This window comes from Manduca sexta, chromosome 11, assembly GCF_014839805.1.
Source record: "Manduca sexta isolate Smith_Timp_Sample1 chromosome 11, JHU_Msex_v1.0, whole genome shotgun sequence".
Lineage (NCBI taxonomy): Eukaryota > Metazoa > Arthropoda > Insecta > Lepidoptera > Sphingidae > Manduca > Manduca sexta.
The window spans coordinates 174,476-202,361 of NC_051125.1; the positions used below are offsets into that span (position 1 = coordinate 174,476).

The window sequence follows — 27,886 nt, forward strand, 5'->3', positions numbered from 1 at the left end:
GACGTTTTGACTTGATTAAATTAATATTGTCTGTGATTGTGATTCAACCAATCAACATTATTATATGGAAGAGAAGGTCTTTATTATACGTGGAGTTGATGAAACTATGGAAACCCCATGAGCTCCACAACCTGCACGGAATGTGGGAGGAATGGGCACTAACAGACAAAATAATTAGTTAATAGTATATTTTCCATTTTCCAAATTCTAAAACTTATAATGCAATACAAGGAGCTTGGTATTTGTGCCTAATATGGCGATAGACATAACTCATCAGGGAACGAAAAACACAGCAAACAGTTGATGGCATAGTTACACCTCTGCTTACCGGTTAGGAGATAATAGCGTGATGATCTTAATAGAGAAAATTCAAAAAACAATAATATAGGTCTTACCATCACCACCAGAAGTAGAATATAGCGGGTATCCAGCTTCGCTCGTGGCCTTCTTGCCTTTCTTCTTCCGCGGAGGTTTCTTGGCGCAGAGTAGAGTGCCGCCCTTGCGAGGCTTGTCTCGCGCAGCCACTTCTCCGGCCAGGGTCAGCTTCATTGACTCACGCCTGGTGATGAAAAAAGAATGTGTAAAGCGGATTGGTTTTCAGATGGGGTAGAAAAGAATGGACGTCAAAACATGAAGATACCTAATCTCAACTTTATTCTACGGAAGGAGATCAAGAAGACCTTATACGCTATGTCAATAAACACGAATAAATATAACGTTTTGAGTGTAATAATACGCATACATAATCCAGGCTGAAGAATAGCTGAACTAATCCCCTCTCCTCCTTCTAGGAACGCCTACACTCCAAGACCATAATATGTTTCAGTAGTAGTAGGTACTCACTGATGTTGGAACGCCTGGCTAGGTATGAGTCCGGCGAGGGTCTGGTCTTCCTCCCCTTCTCGGAACGCTTGCCACCAGTTAGGGTCTTCGCGGCTGATCACGTGTAGAACATCACCTTTTTGGAAACTTATGCCTGGAAGATGAAAGTAAATTGATTAATGTTTTCTGTTTTTTAGTGTCTGGCGGTATTACTATCAGGATGGTCATCATATACTTGTGAGAAATTGTTACAGTGGCTTGCTTCTACACGTTAATTGTAATAAGAAGGAAGAATTGTTGGTTTTCCTTTATTGCGCTTTCACTACATTGACATAATTTTAATTATTGTTTTTTTTACTGGTGAATAGAAGAGAAGAGAAAACAAGGGTTTTGGTTGGTGACATTTGGGAAATGGGAATGAAAGTACATCATTTATTATTTGTAAGCCTTTGTTTTTTATTGCCGCACGGTAAAGCACGGGATTCAAAATCAGTCCCGAACGATCGACCCAGTAATGCTGGAATTCGTACACTAATAAATTGTCTCCATATTGCATTATTATTGTATTATAGGCAAAGAGTATGTGTCTGAATCTGCATGTGCATGTCGGTGGCGTACTGACCGAGCTCGCGGCAGGGTATGTAGACGTCGTCCTCGGGGTCGTAGTCGAAGTGCGCGCGCACGTGCAGCACGCGCTGGTGCGGCGCGCGCGCGTCCCGAGCGTCGCGCCCGCGCGCGCGCGGCGCCACCACCACGGCCAGCGTGCCCGACAGCGCGCCCAGCACCTGGCACACCTCGTGCACCGACTTGCCGCGCATCGCCACGCCGTTCACCTCCAGCAGCTGCGCGCCGGGTGCAAGCCGAGTCTTATTATACCTCACTTCACTACATAGTATAAAACAAAGTCGCTTTCTCTGTCCCTATGTCCCTATGTATGCTTAAATCTTTAAAACTACGTAACGGATTTTGATGCGTTTTTTTAATAGATAAAGTGATTCAAGAGGAAGGTTTATATGTATAATGACATCCATTAAATAGTGGAGAAATACTGTTATTTTGTTATGTTATACCCGTGCGAAGCCAGAGCGGGCCGCTATGTTTTTATATACAACGTTCACAGTTTTTCTGTAGTGTATTTAGTATCAGCATTGCACCCGTGCGAAGCAGGGGCGGGTCACTAGTCATAGATAAAGATAGGCCCATTTCGGGAGCGGGGGTATTGCGAGGTCTCGAGAGGTGAGGCGACTGATTCAAGCCTCACCCTCAACGCTATCTATCGTGGTGTGAGTGTGCAATCATGCTGCTTACGCACACTATAAGCGATTAGGGAAAGTAAAGTGACGCGTCATCGTGAATGAAATTATCAGTTACATCTTTGTATACACACATACATACATACTCACGCCTTTTATCCTTAAAAAGGTAGACAGATGCGCAATTGACGTAGAGTTTTTGTCTGTTCGTGTGTCTGTGTGTTTGTATACGCATCACTCAAATACTACCATATGAAATTCAATACAGTTTTCATCTATGTATTCCTAGCGGTCTAACTTAAAATATAGGCTTATGTGATCATCTCGGGAAAATATAAAGAAAATCTTTTACGCATGGTCGAAACCGCATCAAAATACAACAAAAATATAAATAATTTTCTACATTAAGTAATTTGTAACAAATAATACGAGTAAAAAGCGCAAAATCAGTCGATAACATGTATAAAAATACAGCTCTGATTTGCTGCGGAACTTTATCTTTTACACAAACATCATTTGAAGTAACGTGACACCTAGTAGTATGGTTTACCTCGTCCCCCTCGTGCAGTAGTCCCGACTTCTCCGCGGCGCCCCCCCGCACTATCCTGCCGATTATCACCGCTTCACCCTCATTCCTTACTGTAGCACCTGTAACACAACATGAAGCCGTCATTCAAGATCTTTTCACATTCTTAGATTATTCACAATATCATTAAGATCATTGAAATAAAACTATTTTGCGGATTTTTTCGCGATTTTTTTGTGTTATAATTTTCTGCCGATGTTTCGAAGATTTTACAGACTTCTATAGATAAAATAGTTTTATTTCAATGTCTAACATTCGCGTAAACATAACAAATCATAAAGAACAATCAGTTAGAAACGAAAGAAGAACAATGGTTTACAATTTCTAGGTGTCACAAGAATTAAAATATCATTATCTTTTTTATCATCTAAATTTGCAGTTCTTTTGACATCTAATATTGCAGTCTAAGGAAAATAAAATTACATTCTAAAGGACTCTTTATCAGGCTGTCTATTCTTGAATTAAAGTCCAATTATCATTTTCTAAATCTCTCCTTGATGTATTGATTAAACATTAAAGATGTAAAGTGGATCCGTGAGTTTACCAAGTGGTTCGTTAGTCTTTTCTATTTTGATAATTTTGATGTGTTCGCTCGGGTCGTCGGGGGAGTGCGTCGCCATCTTGTCGTCACCTTTGTGATTGTAATTATTTCCGCTCTGAAACAAATTATTACAATTAGATGTTATCATATCATGATCACCAATGCAATGTATTTCATCCGCCAATATATCTATTTCAACTACGATTCAAGATATTTATTCTAAACCTAAATAGACCTGGAATCACTATGAGTTTTCAATTCTTTGCGCCATTCCTGTAGCTACCTGCTGTTCGACCTATAAATGTATAACATTAGCAAATAAGCAGTCAGTGCCCAATATAACTTTGAAATGATCGCACGTCGTTTCATTTCGAAATTCAGTAAATAAAGTGAACCTTAACTACATCAACACCTGCAGTGAATTATAAACTTGTCTATGTCACCTTATGCCTCTTCCCCCTGGTGAAGCAGGCGGGGTCGAGCAGCGCGGCGGCCTGGTCGTGCGCCTGCACCAGGCTCTCGAGCTCGAGGCCGCCGAGGATGGACAGCAGCTCGGCCGCCAGCGCCGCGCTGTCGCCGCCCGCCGCCGTGTGCGCGCCCAGCACGTCCATACACTGTTGCAGGAGTTGAGGATTTTATTACATATTATAGTGTCATTTCGTTCCCACTTACTATACATTTGCTTATTTGGAAATTAATCTAACGCTCTATTTTATTTTTGCTGTTTAAAATAGCCCGTTTGCGTAGAGGATTCTTAGGTTTATGACAAGTAAACATAGAATTCGCTGGTAGTAGGATATATTTTATATGCTCCTGGCTAGCGACCACCGTATCCAATAGTGGGATGTGGGGTCACTTTCCCGAGCAAGTATTTAAAAAAAAGAAATTAGGCCGGTAGTCTTATGAGATCGCTTTGTAACCTATATTCCGAAGTTTTCACTTCTCAATTACCAAGTAAAAACAAATGATTGTAATTTGATGTCCTATATTGATAACCGCAAGTTCACGTGACAAGTACCATCTTTGTGGATACTCACATCTTTAAGCCGATCAGTGGCGCGATGCGTGTGCGGCGGCGCTAGGCCGGGCCGCTTGTGCCTGGCGGCGGTGAGCACGGCGCTGCGCGTGGCCAGGGCGGTGCGCAGCGCGGGACACAGCAGCGCGCCCGCCGCGCCCGCCACCCGCGCCGCCAGCGCCGACTCGCCGCTCGCGCCCAGCGCCTTCTGCACGCGCGTGAGCGCAGCACATACTTCTTGGTAATCTGGAGGAAATAAATAAACATTTTCAATTTAAAATAAATCATATCTATATAAATACTCTCGATAAAATGTATTCGGAAACGGACTATCTATTGGCAAATTGTTGTTAAAATCTGTTCAGCAGTTTCAGTATTTACTTTTAATAAACATCTGAGCGTCTTCATAAGCTTTTACTTACATAATATAAGAATTATTTGGGTGTAGGTTGCGATTACATTAGTGTTCTTTAATTTTTATTAGAGCCAACTTGATCGTTACGTGTTGTTTGTGTACAAATGTATTTACTGTGTATAGAACATTGAAAATGTCGTAAGATATTCTCAAACGTGTGATAAAGTGTTATGTAACAACATTGAATATTTACGATGTAACTTACTAATAATAAACGTGTTATAATGTTACATAACAAATGTTGTACAACACTATATCACATAGTGGGAACACCCAACCATACAGTTGTACAGAAATATGAAATAGATAAAATACCTTTGTCAATATAGAACCAATTTAGGTTAATAACATTTGGATGTTCAAACCAAATTCCTAAGGCTCTCAATCGAGGTGTGTACCACGAGGCCCGCATAAAAGGCCCAATACTCTCTCCGGTGTGGAGCCATCCACACGTGAAGCGGAATTAATGCGCCGCTCGCCCACCATTCGCCACCCACTTTATATCGGCCACGAGGAAAACGTAGTTTTATAGACGTGTTTACTACAACGATTGCCCATCAAATCAGCGGAGAACGTTTTAGATATTCCTTAGTTATCAATTGATCGCATTTATGTTTTTGCTATTTCTCTAATAGCATAAACATATGCGGGTGTTTATATGTGTAGAATTAGGGAAGCACAACTAGTGTACTCAATTTTATATATATAATATTTCCGCCCTAACCGACCCTATCAGTATATACACAAACCCAGGCAATACAAGTAAGATTTTTAGAATCAAAACTAAATAAAACTTATCTTTGTAATTAAACGCAATACCTCACACTTCATTGAAGTAAGACATTGGTCTCTTACTTCAGGATATTTAGAGAATCAGGTGATCTAATAAAAAATACAGTGTACTCACCAACAACAGCGTAAAGCTGCGAAGAGTCATCGCTGACGTCGTCTTCGTACGCATCGTTGACGAACGCAGTGCCACTGACTGGAGGGGGTTGGACTCGAGCGCCTGCAGCTTGTGCGAGCCGCGCAGGGACGTGCGCAGGAACTCATTCTGCGCCGCGATCCGCTCCTCCGCCTCTTTGCGTTGTCTTAACTGCTCCTGGAAGAGAGAGATAGAGTTTAATAACGGTGGTATTCGCTAGTTTTTTATGGGCACAGCAATTTAATTCCACTGCAGTTGATAATAAGTGGAATGGAATCCAGATAGAACACCGTCGAACACACGACTATCCAAAGATTCGAGTCCGTTCTTCTCAGGTGAGAACTGTTGGTAGAGTTAATATTGACGGAATCTAAATAATGTATAACAATTATATTTCGATTCATCCCTGCCCAGTCGACACAATTAAAGCGGGCTGCTGTAATAGATAATTTGCAACTCGAAAGATTTTAACTCAGTTTAATAGATTAGATGTATGTACGAAGTTGAGTAATCTCCCTATATAAACAACGTCAAAAAAGTGTGATTCTGCAATCCCTCTTCTATAGTCAAGAGCCACAGTTATGTCCTATGGTATTAGTATTATCGCATTAATTATAACATTATCAATGTTTTGATGACAGCATTAGATTTCAAGTCGCCTATTTTTTTATTTCACGTAATATTTTCGGAAATTATTTTACGCCCTTTCATTGTCATAATGAACGTTACGTATTGACCTTAGTTTGACTTAAAAGCAAGTAATACGGAAACACAAAACATTATTATATAATGATGTCATCAAAACTTTGATGTGAGGATATCTATAATTCATAGTTTTCCTCCAATTCCAATTATTTATTAGATTTACTGTCGAATTGCCATTACGATCAAAGAAATTCTATCTGCGTTTCGTAATGGAATAGTGAATCAAGGCGGAATGTTATGTTTTCAGCAGAGCTATGTTAAATAAGGTTCAAAATGCTTCATAGAAGTCTATTAATTATCTTTCCAGTTTTTGTCTACATCATTTTCTACACCTTTGTGAGTTCAAAGATAGCTATAAATTAAAATTCGGATATGACAAAGGCTAAGGAAAAAATCCTTATCTATTTTCCACAACATTAGTTTTACATTCGTTCAAGGTTTTTGGTGAATTTTATTTTTTTCTGTTAGATATAAATTTATCAATGGTAAATATTTTATTTTCTACTTAATGACATCTATAAATGTAAACATAATTTGCGTCACAAAACAATATCACGGTTGTAGAAAAACAGTAGAATGGATGTGCCAATTAATTTTACCATAATATCCATTGCAATTGATTTAGCGCGTACTTAATTATACATAAACAATTAGATATCCTCATTGTGTAAACCACGTTCCAAGAATAAATCGGTTGTTTTAAAATATGTATATAAAATACTACAAATATTAGCTCAACAGTAAATATAATAGATACCTATATAATAGATAACCAAATATTCGCTTAGATACTTAAGTATTTAAAAGTAGAGTACTTTTTGACCAAACTTTTTTTAAATGTGCACGGCCAAGTCACACCACTGTACCTGGTCCAGATAGAGTATTGGCTGAAGAGATATGATTACCCGTCGTCAATCCACACAATTATGCCGACTTGTATAAAATAGAACATACCAAGGTTGATTTTGGAATGCGACACACTTATATGGGACTCTAAGCGTAAACAAACATTACTTACTTTTCAAAATGATATTTACTACGATACCAATAAGACACATAATCCTCCAGTTTATACAGTCTACAATTTATATCAAAAATAGAGCAGTAAATATTCGAATATCAATTCGGTAAACGAGAATCGGTGTCGTTCCGAAAGCGGACTGAAACGAATATAGCCGAAGGTTGTCTATTTCGGGATTAAATCTATTGAAATAGCAAAATGCAGTCACATTTTCATTTCGCCGTCAATCTTCTACCACGGAGACTAACAGGAAATATCAGGAGCTAAAACGACTAAACGCAATAGATCGAGGGCCTAGGTAGTCGCTAAGACATCATAGCGCGAATATTAATTTTTAAGGTTGGTAGACAAAGAACTACAGATACTTTTTTTTTTGGTTACGGCCTGCTATTCGCTCTACTTATTTCCGTCCTATGTTATATGACAAGCCTGACAACTGTTCAAATCATAACAATTATCAACTTATGATACGTGTCGAATCAAAAATCGCTATTGAATCCCCGGGAATCGAACACGCCAATCTTAGCTTATTCAAGTCACTAGACCCATAAAGCGAGAAGGACCAATTATTTAATACCAAACGCTTACATTAAAATGAAATTGGAAATCCTTCACGTCATACTCAGCTGTTACGATTTAATTAACTTAAAGTTATTTCGTTCTGCTATTTTTAATTCCGCATTTTCAGAGCTGGAATTAATCGCGTATTACAATTTAAAATTTTACAATCGCCGTTTTAAAATCATTTAACCATTACTTTACGTGTGCAAGGCTTTTATGAATATTGTTTCAACTTGGTTGATCAAAGAACGTATTTTTTTTTACTAACAATTTAGTGGAAGATCATTTTCACCAAATACTTGACGATACGAATCAAGACATAAATGGAAGAATATGAAGAGAACATCAAACAAGTTACAATACATACATAACAAGTTACATCTACACCGCTAAGCGCATATTTTTTACTATAACAACTTGAAAATAGTGGGTACAGGATAGTTTCAGGCTGCTTAAGAATGGGATGGTTCAAGCTCAAATGTGGAAAACTATGTTCAACAGTAGACTTTGACTGGTTGATTAAATCTGTAGTCAAAACTGACCATACCCTACCACTTAAAAATAAAGTAAAAAACGATATCGAAGAGGTTCACTGTATCACATTATGGGTGATTAAGTAGGTACACTATTGTCCATCTCCCAAATAGCGTAAGTGAGAGTACTATATCAGTTAATGAAAAGTTTTTCTCAGTAAAATTGGTCTTGAAGACAAGTACTAATAGCATCTCAACCGACCGATCCAAGCCAAATCTTGGGTGTAATACTCAGATCTTCAAACGCAATAATACAGAAAAGGCCTTCGCGTACAATCGGCAACAAGTATTAGTTAAGCATACAGGGGCCTTATTCTCTATCCCGCACGTTATTTTGACAGTGCGTAACAAACACGTAACACAACACATCATGTTTAGGACTATAGAAATTTGGCTTACAGAATACAATTCCACGCACATTTCTCGAAGATAACATGACACGGCCGCGTTACGCGTTTAAACTATCATACAGAATAAGGGCCCAGATGTGTTTGCTATGATGTCACGATTCGACGACCGATAACGACATATTTTAGGCAATTTTAAATAGTTGGGAAATTATTTTCCGTTTTCAGTTCTACCTGCGTAAGGGAGTTAGGATTAAATGCCTATAATATTCATATAAGTATTGAGGTATTTAAAAAATTGTGGCAACATTATTAAAGTATAAACTTTAGAATTTTAATCAAACAATAAGTTAAGCTTTTTTGTTTATTTAATTTTTTAAGGATTGCCAACCAAATTAACAATATACGATTACAAAGAAATAAATAGTATTGCATTAATTGTAATTTGAATAACAGACAACCAAATGTTCTCAGGTCAAAAAAAAACTATTTCCAATCTAAGATAAAAAACAATATGAGATCCATCAATGAACCTATCTATACACGTAAGGCTAAATTCTAACAATATAAATTAGTTATTATTGCTTTTATCTTAATGCTATGTAATTTAACTATTTCATCAATATTTTGCTTGAAGGGAGATAAAGATTCATAGAATATATTTAGTTTATTTTATTTTCATAACACATTTGAGTAGTAGATATAACACCATGACAAAAATATCCATCTGTGCAAGTAAAGAAGATCCATAAATGTTTTATATCGTAGACCCAACACTTGAAACACTACTTTCAGTGTCCCACCATCCGTAACAAATATTTACGAACCACACCTTCAGGGTACGAAAAACTGAGAAACTCCCAGCTACTTATTTCAGGCCATTCATCGCACTACATATTAAAATTAACGATTACGTTCGAAATACTTATAATTCAATTTTAACTTAGCTGTAGGTAAAGTATTTTCAAGAGACTGCATTGCTATAAAGTAATGGAACAGTGGCCATTCTAAAATTCAGTCGCTTTTGACGTTTTGTGTTACGAGGTTAAATAAAATTAACCTTAAAGTAAATTTTTCAGATCAGTTTCTGTTACTGATATTATACATTAAAAATATCATTAAAGTTTAAGATGCAGCTAATATCAATACATTTGTTTAAAAAAGTTATATATTTTTAAATACGCTTTAAAATATTTCCTAATAAGTGTCGCAATAATAAATATATGATATGGATAAAATCCCTGATACAATTACAATGCTAAAATATTTAAATGCTGTAATAGATTATCAAATTAACATTTAAAGTTAGTAGCATAAATTTTTTATAGCTATGTAGTTGTAAATATGTAATTGCATTTTAATTATGTTCATTTGTAATTAAAAACCAATCGTTTCGACGCACTTACTCCTCAGTTATTGCGTAGTTTCAGCTAGATTTATTCATCAAACATTATTTAACACTAATATACAAATCCCACGTATCATGATGATGCATAAATTTGACCTTCATCGGACGAATCGCAAATTGTGTTTGTATTAAAGAAGTTTATGCACCATCATACCATTTTTCTGTAAATTTTCTCATGAATATTTTTCTTTGAAAACATGTACATATTGCGTTATCCGTAGATCTATTGAGTGTAAAGCGACCACCAACTGTTTGACTCGGAGTCTCGGGTTTAGATATGGCATCTCTGGGCTCTAGATCTTTCATAAAAATAAGGCCCCCAGCTGCAAACTTCACGTAGCTGGCAGCCCTAATTTTATATATTTTACTCAAACATTATCAAAATATTTAAACATGTCCCACCCCATCCGGCCCTGTACAGACCACAAAATATTCCATCTAATTCACAAGTTGTATGGAAATCTGAAAGTTTTAATCACTAGATGGGGAACTTGCCTTGTTCAGTCCATTAGTTTGAAGACATGCTATCGTGCCACTAAGCTGAATTTCTGTAATATAATTTAATTCCATTAATCTGGAAAGCGCTAACTGCTGTGGCCGAGGTCATTTGCGACGCGCTTTAACGAGCCATTTTTTTGAATTCGGTCTACTTGTTTTGGGATCTAATTAAAATGATCTTGAGGATTCCAGCGCGATAGCTGGGAACAGTTGTGATGGAATTTTATCTAAAGTATTTCTTTACTGATGCAATGAAAGACACATTTCAACATAGTTAACAGTTTCATATTGCACCATTAAGTAAAGAATTTTATTTATAAGGATACTCTTGACACTAGCTCATAAACAAGCAATAGCTTTAGAAGTATTTAACACGAATAGGTTACAATAACGTCAATTCTGCCTAATGAGAAAGATTCGTCTTTTAGGTAGGTAAAATTATGACCAAAAAGAAATCCTCAAGTCCTGCGGCTGAACAAAACAAACCACAAAACAAATCGCACAAAATCTAAAATTAAAAACAACAAAAAGCCAGACTTCTGACGAACTCATAACCGTCAGGCGTGGGCGAGTCAAAATATCCCACAGTAAACACAACACTGGATATTGATAATATCTAGGACCAAGAAAAACACGTCTATTTTTAGCGAGAATTTTCCTTCACTTATCTCGTATCAGTCGTGAGCGAGCCAGGTGGCCCGGCAATGGACCGTGATAATTCAGTGGATGTGAAGGCGGGTGTGCCAGATTAGCTCGTCCACCAACTGGATAAGATTGAATTTAAACGGAAACTTCTGGAGCAGTGTTGTTCCCGTTCGGACTTTGCTAGTGTAATTGGGCGTTGTGGAACTTAATATCACGCTTTGAAGTCCTGAGCGCAGCAATGCCATTTAGTGCTGTGTGATTGTGTACTATATTCATTCATTTGTTTATTTACACTCTTTACAAGGTGTATAGACGGACAGAAGGCAGCGTATATTTTTGGGTATTGTAAAAAAAAATCAATTTTATTATTGTGTATTTAAGTCCTGTGCAGTTATTACAGGTTACCATAATGCTTTCCATCACCCAAACAAATTTCTCATATCAAAAATCAATGTTAAATATTTCTACACAACTGACAGTTCCCGAATAAATATACTTTTCGAAATTTGGTTTGCGCCACCAATTTTATACGATTGCGACGGTATATTCAAGTTATTAAGTTCAAATCTAAAGCTGTCAAAACTGAACTACATTAAACCTGCTTTCCAAACCACAAAAGGAATGTAGATTTAGCTTCTTATCGTCGACGTCTCTATACGGGTTTTAAATCCACGTCACAAGTGCTGTACTTCATTTTACAAAATGGCTTTACTGGAACTTCTTTAACATTACATAATTTTCATTCTAACATCATGTCAATGTGTTATACGTTTCTCCATATTTCACACCGCAACTGAATGTCAAATGGTAACGGTTTTCTGCTTTTCAATCTTGGCATAGGTCGGATTGTTGTAAAAACGATACAGACTTTAAACAAATTGTATTGGATAACGGTTTTGTGCATAAAAAGTATTAGCCGGGAAATGACGTGATTATTAACCCGCCAAAAATCACTAATGTTATATTCCCGAGAAAGACTTAAAGGTATCCAAACTTTTTAACAAAATATTATACCGCCTTCAAAAAACAAAAGATAATTTAACATTACCTATATACTGGTTACCAATTTTAGAGTCAGTGCCTAATCAAAATTAAATATTGTTTCAGTAATTTTAATGACGAATGTGAACCTCCTGCTTTTTTTGAACTCTATTAAAAATACTAAACAACTATCTAGGCCAGCGGCACATTAAAACAATTCCAAAAGCAAAAGCAATATAAGTAATTTCATTAAACACAAGCAGAATATACATCTTTAGAATAAAAAGGAGACATATTATTTTACTCATTTCCGTAGCATATAAAACAAAGATATTGTGGCGAGCCGCGCTGGTACACCGCCGTTGACGTCACTCCTTCCAAACTTTACGTACAAAAGTGGGCTGCAATTGTCTTGCGTGACGCAAAACGTGTTTAGGTTAGCATTTGGATGAAATGGTACTCGGTTTTGTAAAAAAATATTACACGTTAGTCTTCGAGAGTACCAGGTTTCTTGGTGGATGATAAATTTCAGGTTTGATTATAACAGTAGTACCTTCCCAAATTTGGAATCACAAAGTACTTAATACACTCACACACAACATCACGCATTTTATCCCCGAAGGGGTATGCAGAGGCGCAACCAAGGCACCCACTTTTCGCCAATTGTGTTCCGTCCCATGATGTGATAGGGGGCGAGCCTATCGCCATATCGGGCACAAATTCCAGACTCCGGGCTGATACTGAGCAGAAAAACCCACATATCACTTTACCCGACCCGGGATTCGAACCCAGGACCTCAGAGCGCTATCGTACCGCGCATGCAGTACAACTACGCCACCGAGGCAGTCTTGTACAAAGTACAAAGTACTTAATAAATGATCCTAATAATCTGTCATTCGATTTTAAGTCAAATTCTAGACCAAGCACAATTAAATTTATTGCGTCTTTTAATCTAGTCTGAAAATTTATCTCGATAAGACCATATGCTATATGACATAGATGACGTGGGATGGAAATACAGTCTACGTATGAATACTTTACAATTCCACCATTTATTCATTATACTGGCATGGTAAAGTGGTCCCCCTGCACCTGATGGTAAGTGGAGTGGGGTCCAGGAGAATGTCGACTGACGAGAGATGATTACCCCTCAGCAGCCGACACAATAATGCGGGCGTGTTGGAAACTGATATACACAGGCTGATCCCGGAACGCGACACACTCACGTGGGCCACTATGGTTTTTTATTTTCTTTTTCTACTGTATTCTTATTAAAAATACGCTTCACCACTAATATTCCATACATTTCCACAGCTTTTCATTGTCTCCTCACTTAAAGTTTAAACTCCGTACACAATTTGAAATAATGCAAATTAGTATGACGGCAACCCCTTTGTGCTTCAAAGAAATGTCTCAGATACTTTCCGCTTGCAATCTGGGGCGGAATTTGTAGGCACGTCGAAAGCGTTGGTAACGAACAAGTTAAAACAAAACAGTTCTCAAAGATCTGTTGTTTATGTAGAAGCACTTTTATAGTCTTTTGTGATAGCAATGAAGTTTTGCTGCTTAATGTAATTAGAAGTAGCTTGGACAGTTTTATAGTTGTAATGCAAGTTAAATAACATCCATACATACATGTATAGTATCACGCTTCTGTCCCATAGGGGTAGGCAGACTATGGATTGTCACATTGCACGATTCTCGCATACTTCTCTCGTTTCCTCCAGTTAAATAACAAACTGATGAATTGCTCAAATAAGTAAAGGACTTAATCAATGTATAGGTATACATTTGCCTTCTACGAAGTACGTAGAGTAAGAACTCTACAATGGAGCGTGCATTCGTAATTTATCAATATTTCCATCCAATATTGTGATAAGGAACGAGGTAAAGATTTATCGTGCACATATTTTCAATGTATAGCAATACAAACGTGTTTATAAAAAATACAAAACTTAGTTCCTACTGACTGCCCCACTTGAACCTAAAAGAAAATAACCTTTATCGCCGTCAGATCTTACGTTGCCACTAGTCCAACAAAAAAATACATACGATATATTATACTTCAATTAACTTAATGAGATTTTCAAACCGATCTGGTCTCTCGGACAAACCTTTGTTTTGCTTAGACGTTTAAAATACAGACGCTAAGGAAACTAGGACAGATGAGATGAGTTTTGAATTTCTCATTAGTCTTTGTAAAGATATCATTACGTATGATATCACGAACAAAATGTTTACTTTTTATTTTCTAATGGAACACTCACGATGTTAATTTGCTAATAGCCATTGTGTAAGGCATTATGTAAGATTAAAATGGCTGATGCTAATCGTAAAAGCGAGATCGGTTAAGTCCATTAAAATATTACGAACTGTTTTCCAAAGTAACGTGATGCAGATGGTAAATTTGCAGGTCAGGTGCAAGTGTATAACTGAAGGAAGTACAATTAATCTAATTAACGAATAACATAAGATTAATTAAAATTAGTTTTCATGCTTATACATATTACAAAACAATCTCCAAAAGCTGTCTGTATGTGATCGATTTTCTCAAAATCTACTGAACGGATTTTTGTACGGTTTTTACTTAAAAATAGTGCTATTCTCCAGGAAGGTTTAGGTTGTTGGTCCCCTTCCGCATCTGTCTGCTAGCTTGAACAATCTATTCAACGGATTTCGATGAAATTTGGTATGTAGATTGAAACCCTGGCATATAGGATATTGGCTTTTTATTCCAGGACAATATATCGGGACTTTTATCACGGAAAACTCTTGCATGCGGGCGAAGCCGCGAATAAAAACTATTCTACAATGATTCCTTTTAGTGTCATCATTTGCTTTGTCACAAATCCTATCCTTTTCATGTAAAACAAACCTGAACACAGCCTTATTCATCGTATTATTTGCGTGTAAAATTACATTCCCTTACAGTTTGCGCCATATATCCAGATCAGGGGCACTCTCGACGAGATTCCGCGCGTAATCCATCTCCTGTCTGCTGTCATTTACGAGTAGTTATATATGATTTTATGATACGTCATTGTTTTGAAGTTTCTTGTTTCACTAATTGGCCAAAGTTATAGAAAATTTTGGCCACAATCCTACACGTTGCATTTCTCTAAATGCAGGGTCTCTAAATATTTTTATAAACGAGAATTGCAATCTCTAAAGCAACTACAGTTGACAGTCCTTGGCAAACACTTAACTATGATTTTTTATTTATAAAACGCCACAGAACAAAACAGGATAAACGGTGACGTCACCAAATTCTATACCAGTATTAACAACTGCCTCGGTGGCGTTGTTGTATTGTGTATGCGGTACGACACCGCTGAGGTCCCGGGTTCGTATACTGAGTCTGGCAAGGTGGCATTGGTTTCTGTTTGGTATCAGCCCGGAGTCTAGAATTTGTGCCCGATGGCGATTGATTCTATCATTACAAAACACAAAGCGAAACGTGATTGCCATGCCACCTATACCTACTCCATCAGGCTTAAATACTGAGTGTTTGTTATTAACTATATAAAAACGCCCACACGTACGTACGTAGTAAACACAGCGTACGAGTTTACGCAACGGATGAATTAGAACGAGACACGACTCGCCTCCGCTCGGGACTATTAACACGGCTACTAAAGTTTTACGCAGACTTATCGCCGCGAAATAGTTTTATTAAGTGATTGCACAACAGATTTTTACTGGTGGTAGGTTTCCAATATTTGAGTCCGCCTAGGTAGGTACCACCGTAATGTCTATTTCAACCGCTAAGCAGCAGAGTGCAGTCAATGTGCTCTGGTTTGAAGGCCACTGTAGCCAGTGTAACTACTGGATATAATGAGATGTAACATCTCATGTCTCAGGATGGGGAGCGCAGTGGAACACCAAACAATACTTTATAATTCAAGGTGTTGGATGGTGTTGCTGTTATTTATGGGCGGTCGTATCGCTTACCATCAGAAAAAAGGTAAGCTCGTCTCGTCATTCAAAGCAATAATTGAAAAAAAAAACTGACTAACGGGATATTAAGCGACTGGTTTTTTACCATGAGTACACTGATCAGTGTCCTGAATGGTAACAGTAATTAATTAAAAACTGCCTTTTTAATATTCTTTAACAAGATGCGGCAAAACAGATTTAAACACAATTTTATGCTTTGTTCTTAAATTAAATTTATAATTAACATTACTTAATTCAATACGAAATATCATACCATTGAACAAAGATTTTGACTCCTTTTTTACTCTATTTTCACACGGTCAGGGCGATAAGTTTGCGTCTACACTTAAAACTATCTGATAGCCGATAATTAAAAAGGCGATTCGCTTCGTGATTTAGCGGACTTGCTCGAGTGGATTATGTAAGTCGAAAGTACCTGTAGAGGCTTTTTGTGGAGTGACTACTAAAAATGCATTTATGCCACGGAAAGATAGCTTTAAGCAATGTTATTTCATCATACAGCTTTTAAAATATTTTGTCGATTAGATGCCGGAATGAACACAATACTGCATCGCATTGCCCTCGTTACTCTCAGACATTTATTACGTCTACAAACACCCAGGAATTACAATGCTCACAATGCCAAAACGGAAAACAATAGTAATATACAGGTAGACAACAATAATGGCCAAATAACCCCTCAGGTGTCCCTTCACGTGCGATCCAATAATCTATTGAAGTAGTAATTTACACCAAAATACCATGCGCTTTAATCCATTAGTTATCGAATAAAATGATTCCACAACTCGGAAAGCTTAACAAATTGTTTTTTATTCTGCTGTAGACGGTTTTATGGTTAACTAGTTTTGACTTGCTGTTCCGCTTCCTTGAATCTTTTCTCGAAATATTTATCTGTGATAAAAAGGTATTTGTTTTGAGGAATTGGTCTACCTATATGCTTAAAATTCAGTCAAATCCACTTAGCGGTTTATGCGTGATAAACTAACAAACAACACAAACCTTTCCATTAATAAGATAGTATTAACGATGTAATTTTCCAATGGACGATTCGACAGCGGTTTTACGTCAACGTGTTTACGTCACGTAGTCCAAGCCCTGATCAGAGGCTGCATAGATTTTCGTCAGCTGCCAACACCGTAGTCGGATCAAGTTGGTGGTACACTGCTTTAGTTTTAGCTATGTATCTGATTTATTTTCCACAGTTCACCTTCGTGTTTTTATATTTCGACTACTCTTTTTTATGTGAATAAAATTTTGTGAAATATATTTTTGCTGTCAGTCGTATTTTATTACATATCAGTTTACTGTGCCTGTTCGGGAATAATTTTCTTTGTTGTGAGTATAGTATATTTGGGAAAATACTCTAAAATGATTTATCATGAAGTATAGTGGATTTGCCAACTATAATGTTTAAGTCCTTTGACTTCTCTCTAGCAAAGAATCATAAGAAGAATATTATAAGAATTTTCATCATTTACACACAAATAAAGATCAGTTCTATTCTATACCATTTACGTTTATTCTTTAATTATTTTTGGAAAGTTTATCTTACTAATTATGTCCCTCATAACCAAGACAATTATTCCAAAAGAACATGAATTATAATTAACTTCCGTATTAACATCATAAAACATTCAAGCAGAGTTCTCAAACCCAGTTCTAGAACCAAGGCGTCAACGTCACTACTTCTGGTTACTCTTGAATCTTAGTTCCTAAGTCTGACACGAACGGGAACTAAGGACGCGTTCCCATTGGAGCGAACGCTAAATTTGATCAAACTCTCCCAAAATATAGGTATAACCTAGTTTGGGTGCCAGGGGACCAAAACCTTGTCATGTAAAACTGTTTTTTGGGAAATAAATAAAATTAATAACAAAAAAAATACTTTCTTATTGTGAAAAAAAAAACTCAATAGATAGATTGAGAGTTAGTTGCTTTGTCCTACAACCTGTTATTATACTCTAATATAAACGATTCGGATTATATTAAAATCACAAGTAGAGATCGAAATTTATCCCAATATTATGATGAGGGAAGTTTATAAAAGCTCTCTGGATTACTGAACCGATTTCGAAAATTCTTTTAGTAATAAGAAGCTACATTACTCTTGAGTGCTATAGGTTCTTAAACCGAGATAATATTTATCCCGGAAAAACTTTTGCACGCGGACATAGCCAGGGCAAAAGCTAATATTTTTAGGATACAAATATTTTTGTGAGGGTCATTGACACTTTTTGCTATAAAAACACTGAACGTTTGACAGAACGAGGCAGTCGTAGTCATTGACAGCTGTACCGGTCGTTTGGTTTGTTTAATATTCGTGAAAGTTTATATGTAATCAATGATTGTTTTTTTATTATTTAAATGCAACCGCTTTAGTTCCTAACAATATAATAAATAAATCAGTTGAAAAGTCGATATCAAAAGACTGGCCTATTACCTTATTTGCTGCAATGGAAACGCTTCCTAACTTACTAAACCGACTATTGGTTAGTATGTAGCAAACTTGGTACGAACTTTCTCTTGCGCTTAAGGTTCGCGCAGTACCCTAAATATTTAGAAGTCTTCTTACAATGTGAGAGGCTATTGAATATGGTCCATTAGGCGGTGTATACTCGGAAACTTTAATAGTAAGTTCTATTCCCAGAATAGGTAAAGGTGAAATTTTAAGTAACTTACTAGTATTGTAAGTGTCAAAAGTTTGTGAAGTATTTAGATATTTGCTGGAAGTTTTAGCATTAACCGCTGAATGGATCAGGATGAATAATACACAGATCTGTAGACCAAGCTCTTTATTCATATACCCATAAGATACCTTTTTATTCTTAAAAAATTCCACAGAACTTTAATTTTGGGAATTTCCTTTACACGAGCGCAGCTACAATTAAAGTAGATACATACGACAATATTAGAACATCAAAATTATATCTTAATAGGAATTCCTTACATGTTCTAAACCCACGACAGCCTAGTTGGGAAGGAAACGGTCTGTCGAAATATCTGCACGTTCAAAACCCAAGGCACTCAACTTAGACTTTTCGGAGTTACATGTATTTTGTAAATCAATTACCGCTTTAAGGATGAAGGAAAACATCGGATTAACCCTAACCTGGGAATCCTCTAAAAATAATTTCGAAAGTATTTAAAGTCCAACGTACACTAGGCCAACGTGGTTTACTAAAGCTTAAACCATCTCAATAGTAGAGGTGGTCCATGCTCAGCAGTGAGCAGTATACAACATTGGTTTGGTACAATCCACGAATCTACCATTTACATTTGAGAACAATATGCATACACAAATCAATACTCACGGAATAAGCCTTTATCCGCTGCGGATCGACGTCGTGTTGCGAGCGTGCTTGCGCCCGAGGGGAGGACGACACCATTCTGCAGCTAACGGGGCCCTAACATACCCACGTGATCATCCATATACTTGAATGTCTTGGTACCCTTGTAGTACTTTTAATTATGAACCTTATGTCTATGGTCTTATAGCTTCAGATGTTAGTGTAATCTTCAATCTTCATTCACTTTATTGTTCATTAAATAGTGGTTCAGAATGGAGTCCACAGTTCCCAAACTATTTGTTCTAGTACATTTGCTTATGGTTGCTGTTCATTGAATACCTTTTCAACGTATTATATTAGGTCTTATCCTAGACCCGTTTGATTTCATAGTTTTGCAATCACTTACACATCATTTTATCACTTATAATCTCGGACTTTATCACTGTACTATAAAATATGGATATAATTTGTAATGGTTTTATAAATTGTTTAAAACATGTGCATATTATAGTAACAGAAATGATAAAACAATGAAAGTATTTCGGAATTCAAATTTTTAACCAATAAATTATTTGTAAGCATCTAAAGATGGTATTGAAATCATAAGGATTTCGAAAGTACTCATAATCCAGGAAGCCGCATCAGATCATTTCAAACAAAAGGCCTAATCCCTCATTCATAAAGAAGAATCGTACCCAGGAGTGGAATATTTAAAAGTACATTATACATGTTAACTTCAGAAATAAGATTTACTTTGGTGGAAATAGTTTTTCCATGGTCCATCATAAACTCTTTGAAGACTACTTAAACCATAATAGTTTTTTAAGTGTTACCCACAGTTGCGTGTCTATAAACAAAGTTACATAACTACAGCAAACAATAACCAACACATAAAAGTTAAATTTTAAAGCTTATCAAACTCTAATGGCCTACGCTCTCAGCGCCACAATTTCAAACTGATCCAAGCGTAAAACTTTGTTTCAAGAGTTCAAAGTATGAACTAAATAGATGCGCTCCGAAATGAGAAATTATTTTACTGGAAGTGGGATAACAACTTGCGGATAATAAACCTTACTGGCTACTAGCAAAGGTGATCTCCAATTCTACTGGATTATACGATTTCGACCCTTAATTAAATAGGAGTCAACTTGGAAAGCATCGACATGTCGAGTATATTACCCTATAGACCGTGGTATCCAACCCTAGGGATAAATACCCTCGCGCGGGTAAATCAACTTTTTCACTGGGATAACAAAGACCTAATTATAAGATTGTCAATAAAAAGAAGTTAAAGTTAAAAATGTAAGGCTGTTGTTCAATATATGATTAATAAAGATGCTTGTATTCTTCGTTTTGACAACATTTTGATGGCGGGGTAAAATTAGTTTTCCACATAGATCATAGGGGTAACAATATTAATAAGGATAGAAACCACTGTTAAACATTTATCGTATACGAAACGTTAGTAAAATAAAACGTAGATCTTGAAAAAATGTAGAAGAAAAGGATTTGTTCGATAATAAATTAGAACAGTGTTCATGAAAAACGGAAGCCATAAATACACACGGACACCGCGGACTAGTATTTACAGTTAATAGCGAAATATTAAAAAGGCAAAGAATAGCTTCTGTTCCAATTTTAAACATTTAGGTATCGAATAACGAAAAAACTGGTTTTTATGTGCACCTGGCTAGCGGCTGTGTTGATTTTAATCTGTGCCGAATTACCAAAGATTACGTAAAGAATACAGAATTATTGCATATTTGTTGTACATGCATAAATAATTGGTTATGAAAACCCATTTAACGTTAAGGCCGGCGCACATCCGCTAGAAAATTTCGCGGTTACAGACAATGAGATTTTGCCCTTTAATCTATATAATTACTAGTTGACCCGACAGACGTTGTCCCGTCTTAACTATGAATTTGCAGCGCGCATTCTGTCAGTCGCTGACAGTTGTTTCAGACAATTGACAGTTATATAAATTTAATATATTCGTTAAGTTTTCTTAAATTTTCTAATTTTCCGAGCAATTATTAGATTTTTTTCATTCATAAAAACCTTCTCCTGACAATAACAAACAGAACAAAAAACAAATAGTGAAATCGGTCCAGCCGCTCACGCGTGATGGCGTGAGCACGGGAAATAGGGATTCATTTTTATATATATAGATTATAGAACATTAATAAGTGAAGTTACTTCTCTATAAACTCTACACCGATGGTGCAGGCAACAACAACAAGTCTACAGCGAAACTTACCGTATGATAATAACTAATTCATGTTTGGTATATACCGCTTGCAGAACCTGTTGCCTAATTACACTCAGTACAAGATATCAAATTATAAACTCAGCAGGTATCCAATAATATCAATATAATGGAAAATACAAACTGAAGCGACCACCAATAACAACAATATCGAGTGTTTTAAAAGAGCTTTTGAACACTGAGTCATAAAATTGTATTGTAGTGAGTAGGCAACACTGTACACATTATATATCGGCCAAGTATCAGTGAAAAATGCGCGCGATTTCAAATAGCAACCGCCTGTGCGCTAGCCCTTAATGTTAATACTTCATGCACCAATAAACCACATAACACTCTCAAATATACGCTTCAGCACAACACTTTTTAGTATGGCAACATTATTTTCCCGTCGGATATTTCATCAAAAAGTTTGAGTGTTTATAAAAAAGTGGCTAAAGTTAATGTAAATTACTCCCGCACTGGGAATGTTGCGAAACTTTTTAATAGATATCTATGGTGACCGTTTATTTGTGAAATGTCTTTGAAATTGCAAACTTTAACTTTACTGATGTTTATGTAGATTGCCAGATAATTATTCAAGGAATCATTTCAATGATCATCACGGATATCTTCCCGCTGTGAATTCACATATTTTATGTAATAATAATTTATTTATTTATTTCTCCACAGTTTGAACAATTACAAAAGCACATATCCAGAAAAATATATTACATAATGTCTGTGGAGACTGGTGGCTGATCTAAGATTGCCTTGTGATATGATGAAAACTTAACACCAAGTCATAGGTAAACACTTGTAGATCTATCTGGGGTTCCTAGTTTCAAAGATGCAGAAGTCAAACTCTTGGACAAGGATAATTTATGTGCTGACGTGTATAAATAAAATGCAGAGTAAACCGAAGAGTTAATTAAAACTGTAACAGCTGACGACGTGAGAGGTTTCGAATTGATTTCCGATGTAGTATATTTATTATTACTTCATAACGAGGGCATTTATATCCGACGATAGAGATATGAGTTTCAATCTTGACAAATATAATATTTATTGGAAAATAATGCAGAAATTGAGCAAAAAGTCAACACAAGACTCAAAATCGAATGCTATAGAAGACAAATGCAGCTTTGTAATTCAAGGTTATGGGAAATGTTGATACTCTTTATAGCTAAGCATAACTCTCGCAATCAGGCGAGCGTTTGCTCGTCATTTTGTGATGTAAACCAAGAAAATGAATATATTTATGTCGATGTTCTATGATTGTTCGGATTACAAATGATTTCATAACTCAACCTTGAAACATTTCACTTTGCATAGAATACGGAAACTAAATCTAATCTAAAGGTCAGGCTTGTTTCGACAGATGCCGGGTTGATTTTACTGATATGTGACACTAGATTCAATGTCAACAGATAGTATGAAATGGATATTGTTATGGGTTAGATATTCAAATGCCCACCACCTTAGTGGCAACGTACTTAGACTGGTTGGTTATGGGTTCAATCTCCAGGACGGGCAAAATTGAATGTGTTTTTTTTTACGATCTGTCTGGGATGGGGATTCTTTAATTTGGTTGACGTATGGCAGACGTAAAGCCAAATCAAACCTGCAACATACATGAAAAATTTGAAAAACTGTGTTGTGTCGACGCCGCTGAAGAAGAACGAGGCAAATGTAAGAAAGAAGGATCAGTAATAATTTTCTTAGCAAACCGAATAGAGAGATTTTGTGCGATCAAACATACTCCTAATTCCTTACAGAGTGTTTCTTGATTAGATCCAAGATTAGTAAACATTATAATTCGCTATAACTTAAATATTTTCACATTTTTAAATTATCCAAATTGTTTATTGCGCTTCTCAAACTATTTCACGTTGTATGACCTTATACTATTTTTAAACATTCGGTACCCATGTTCCATTTGGCACATAAGAACACGAGTATGTGTCGTATTAAAAACATTATATTACAATACAATGGCACGCCATTTACATATTCTGTTCATTTCTATAACCGCGTATTCGTATTGTATTTGAACATGAATATTTATTACATGCGTACAGGTTTGTTTTAATATCAAGTGCTGATTTATGTCGCAATACCCATGTAGTTTTAATCAGTAATTGAGTTAAATATTTTGTCTCTTTCCATTGATTGGAGAAAGAAAGTGACAAAACAAATTATTTAAAACGATGATGACTGATGTATACTAAGTAAAAAGATTTTTTTTTGTTACTGACAACGTAATTTTATAATTTACATTAGACATATTGATATTGACTTATAAATGGAAAACAAAACGAGAAATATTTTTTAAATATCTGTTATGTAACATGGCTCGTTGCTTTGACTACCTCGGTAGCGTACTGCATGCGCGGTACGGCAGCGTTTTGAGGTCCTGGGTTCGAATCCCGGGTCGGGCAAAGTGATATTTGGGTTTTTTCTGCTCAGTATTAGCCCGGAGTCTGGAATTTGTGCCCAATATGGCGATAGGCTCGCCCCTTATCACATCATGGGACGGAAACACTTGGCGAAAAGTGACTGCCCTGGTTGCGTCTCTGCATACCCCTTCGGGAATAAAAGCGTGGTGTGTGTGTAATATATAAATGTTCATTAAATAAAACTCCAGCTTCGTAGCGGATGTAGAAAAAGATATAAGTTGCCTTGAATACAAGACAAAAACTATTCATTCATATAAGAGAAAGGACATGAAACAGATTGTTACAACTGTTAGTTTTTGAACGTATAAACATTGGAAGTGTATATTTAGGACGGAAATGTAAGTAATATTAATGTAGATTGTACTCTATCTATAAACGATGTTTTAATTAATTCTTCCCCCCATTTGCTATTAAAACCAGAGCGACAAAACATTTATCAATAACTAGCTTATGCCCGCAGCTTTGCCATCGTGAAAGAGTTTTCCGGGATAAAAGTCCTGCTTTATATTTTCCCGGGATAAAAGTAGCCTATAACCTTTCAAATATCTTAATACCAAATTTCATAAAAAAACATTCAGTCGATTTTGAGAAAATCGATAACATACAGACAGACAGACAGAAAAGAGACTTTGTTTTATAATATATATATACAAGATTTCTTAAAGATTAAGAAAAAAAAAATTATCTTTACAATGAAAATTCTCAACTCAAAATCTCAGTATATTTATTGTATAAACTAAACAGCTTGAATGAAAAATGGTGGCTTGGCTATTTATCTTGATCTAGTTACCGGAATTTGTACAGCGGATTGGGCGCTCATTAGCCAGAGTAATTAATACAGCGTCCGCCTTATATTATACAAGAGTTATGACTAGTGTCTATTTTTATTGTTTACTAGCTTTTGCTCGCGGCTTTGTTTGCGTGAAAGAGTTTTTCCAGGATAAAAAGTACCCTAAGATCTACTTAAGGTGGTAGCTCAAGGTCCATTTTCATACATTTTGTTTCGGCTTTAATCTGGGTAACTAAACAAGTATTGGCAAGTAAAGAATTCACGTCTAGTTAGTGATTAGTTCTCGCAGTTGAAGAAAAACGTAAAATAATTAATAATCATGGATATTTCGGCCTTTAAAATTTAATATGACGAAATTTTAAAGGCAGAAATATCCATGATTATTAATTATTTTTACATTTTTCTTTCAACTGCGAGAACTAATCACTAACTAGACGTGAATTTAAATTCTTTACTTGCCAATACTTGTTTAGTTACCCAGATTAAAGCCGAAACAAAATGTATGAAAATGGACCTTGAGCTACCACCTTAAGATCTTGAACTATATCCATACCAAATTGCATCGAAATCCGTTCGGTAATTTTTGATTTTATCAAATTCAAGCAGACAGACGCGGCAAGGGAATTTGTTTTGTAATATGCTAGGATGTGTCATTAGTTTTTTTTATAATGAAGACATTATGGATCATGGTATCGCAAGTTCTGGGTTCAGTTTGCAGATAAGGTAGAACATTCTATTCCAAAAACTATATTTATTTGTGTTTGTATTGTAAAATGTTCTTTAGGTGCAAAATTTTTAAATAAATGGTTCTGTTACAATAATTATTACTTTTGTCAAAATTATTACGTATATATTAATGTAATACTTACGGCTTTCACTTTAGCTAAGTTTGTGTTGTAGCAACCCGCATGGCTTTTCTTTAGCTTTACTTTTACATTTCATGAAAAAAGTCACTGGTAATATAGGTTAAATATAGCAAGCTTGTGTAACAGTAAAAGCATTTCTATCCAACACAGATAGTGTAACACTATTGGTGATAGTTCCAAGGATCTGGTGATCGATCACACAACAGCGGGTCAATATGTCGACGGCCCAAACCCCTCGGAATCCCGATATTGACGGATCATGACACGAGTAACCATGCACATAACTTTAGATATATTCTTTGTATCCTAAAACCATTTGTTAGAAATTGGACACTGACTAAACTTAATAAATCAATGTTTATGTTATTCGGGAGTGGCAGAGACACACCTGGAACAAGTTAAACTAATCTAAACAGTTAATTTATTTTAAAATATTTCCTAAAACGTAGATAAAAAATTTAAATAGGATATAGAAGTAACAAAGCTAGACGGGAATAGAATTTTTCATTAGTCCAATTAGGGCACTGACCAACATTAATTTCACAATAGTAAAAGATGAAAACAGTGACGTAATGAGAAGAGTTGTTCATTGAACCGGGTCTCACGCTATGTAGGTTAACAGCCGCGTCTTGCGCTATTGCAGTGACGTCAGGACACGTCACCGACAAGCTGCATATTAACGTTCAGAGACGTAGGGACCGTCTGTCGCCGTTCGACTTTGAAAACAATTTAAGATGTGAGAATTTGTATTTTAGACGTGGTAATTCAGAATTTATGCAGAAATATTTTACGTTTGTCAATTACGGTACTTAAAGAAGGGGCTTAAAGATAACTTTGAGTAAATTACATAACAATACTCACTTATACATATATGTAATAGTAGTAATAAACGTAGAAGCATTATGAAACATTAAACACAATATATCAAACATATTCTGAACAAGAATATTCTACATTAACAGGAAGGCGAATATAACCAGATCAAGCCCATATTCCATTTCTCCCCTTGCTCCCCCACCTCGTCCAACTTCACGATTTAACGCGCCATCGTACACCGAGGGATATTTTAAATTTGATTGTAAACCTCTTTATGTGAATATATCAATATTTTATCACGAGACGAGATACTCCGATAACGATTGTGATGGAATCGCTTATCGATAACTAGATAATCGAGATATTAAATGGAATGTAGCACTTGAGTTTTTGTTTTGCTGTTTTTTTTTTGTGCTGTATAATATTTGAATATTATTTTTCGCACACATTCGTAAGTTTCATGTTCTGAGTTCGATTTTCGAGTAAGACCACTACGATAAAGAGTTCGTTTTTTTTTTAATTAATCGGCACGGCAATGTGACCTCACGTCCTCTGACGGAAAACGAAGTAGAATCCAGATAGAATATCGACTAACGAGAGATGATTACCCCTCACCAATCAACACAATTATGCCATTCTCTTCCTTAAATAAAACTCTTAGTAGATCTGATTTTTCGAAGACAAGGTTTTCTCCTTCTTAGGTCTTATCTTGATCTATAATCTGTAATGATTACCCAATTTCAAGAGGCTAGTAATAACAGATGTACAGAAAAACGTTCGTGTATGAAACACGAATGAAGTCAAGCGCAAAAGTTACGTTATTACTCATTTAACGCAGTCGGTTTGTTTGTATATGAGTTTCGTATCGGGAGATAGTTAGCAACTCTACCCACCCCGCTGCACCGCTGGACTGAATGTAAAAAGTTTGCTAATTAAATTACGCGTCCATGTTTATTTAAAGCGTATAAAACTAGAATATGTGTCGCTGCTAATGAGTGTTGCAAATGTAAATAAATTTCAACGGAAAGTTGTGGGTTGGTATAATTCTGGATTCATAGCGTGTTAGTTCCGTTTTGTTTTGAATATTTTGTTAAATATGCAGTTTGTAATGGCATGGGAGAGAAATATACGGAGCTATTATAGAAAGGAATTAAAGTATGCAACGTCCACAACCATATCTACAAAATATTCACTCGCAACAAAAGCAATT

At 36.1% G+C, this 27,886-nt stretch overlaps 1 protein-coding gene across 1 annotated transcript in view; it reads right to left on the bottom strand.

Moving 5' to 3' along the window:
- Positions 1 to 27,886, bottom strand: part of LOC115445809 (MAGUK p55 subfamily member 5) — a 140,923-nt gene that overhangs the window by 3,355 nt on the left and 109,682 nt on the right. The window contains 9 exon segments of the mRNA XM_030172253.2: positions 396 to 559; positions 844 to 976; positions 1,445 to 1,664; positions 2,626 to 2,723; positions 3,206 to 3,317; positions 3,646 to 3,816; positions 4,240 to 4,463; positions 5,540 to 5,641; positions 5,644 to 5,734. Coding sequence (XP_030028113.2) covers positions 396 to 559; positions 844 to 976; positions 1,445 to 1,664; positions 2,626 to 2,723; positions 3,206 to 3,317; positions 3,646 to 3,816; positions 4,240 to 4,463; positions 5,540 to 5,641; positions 5,644 to 5,734 — 1,315 coding nt within the window.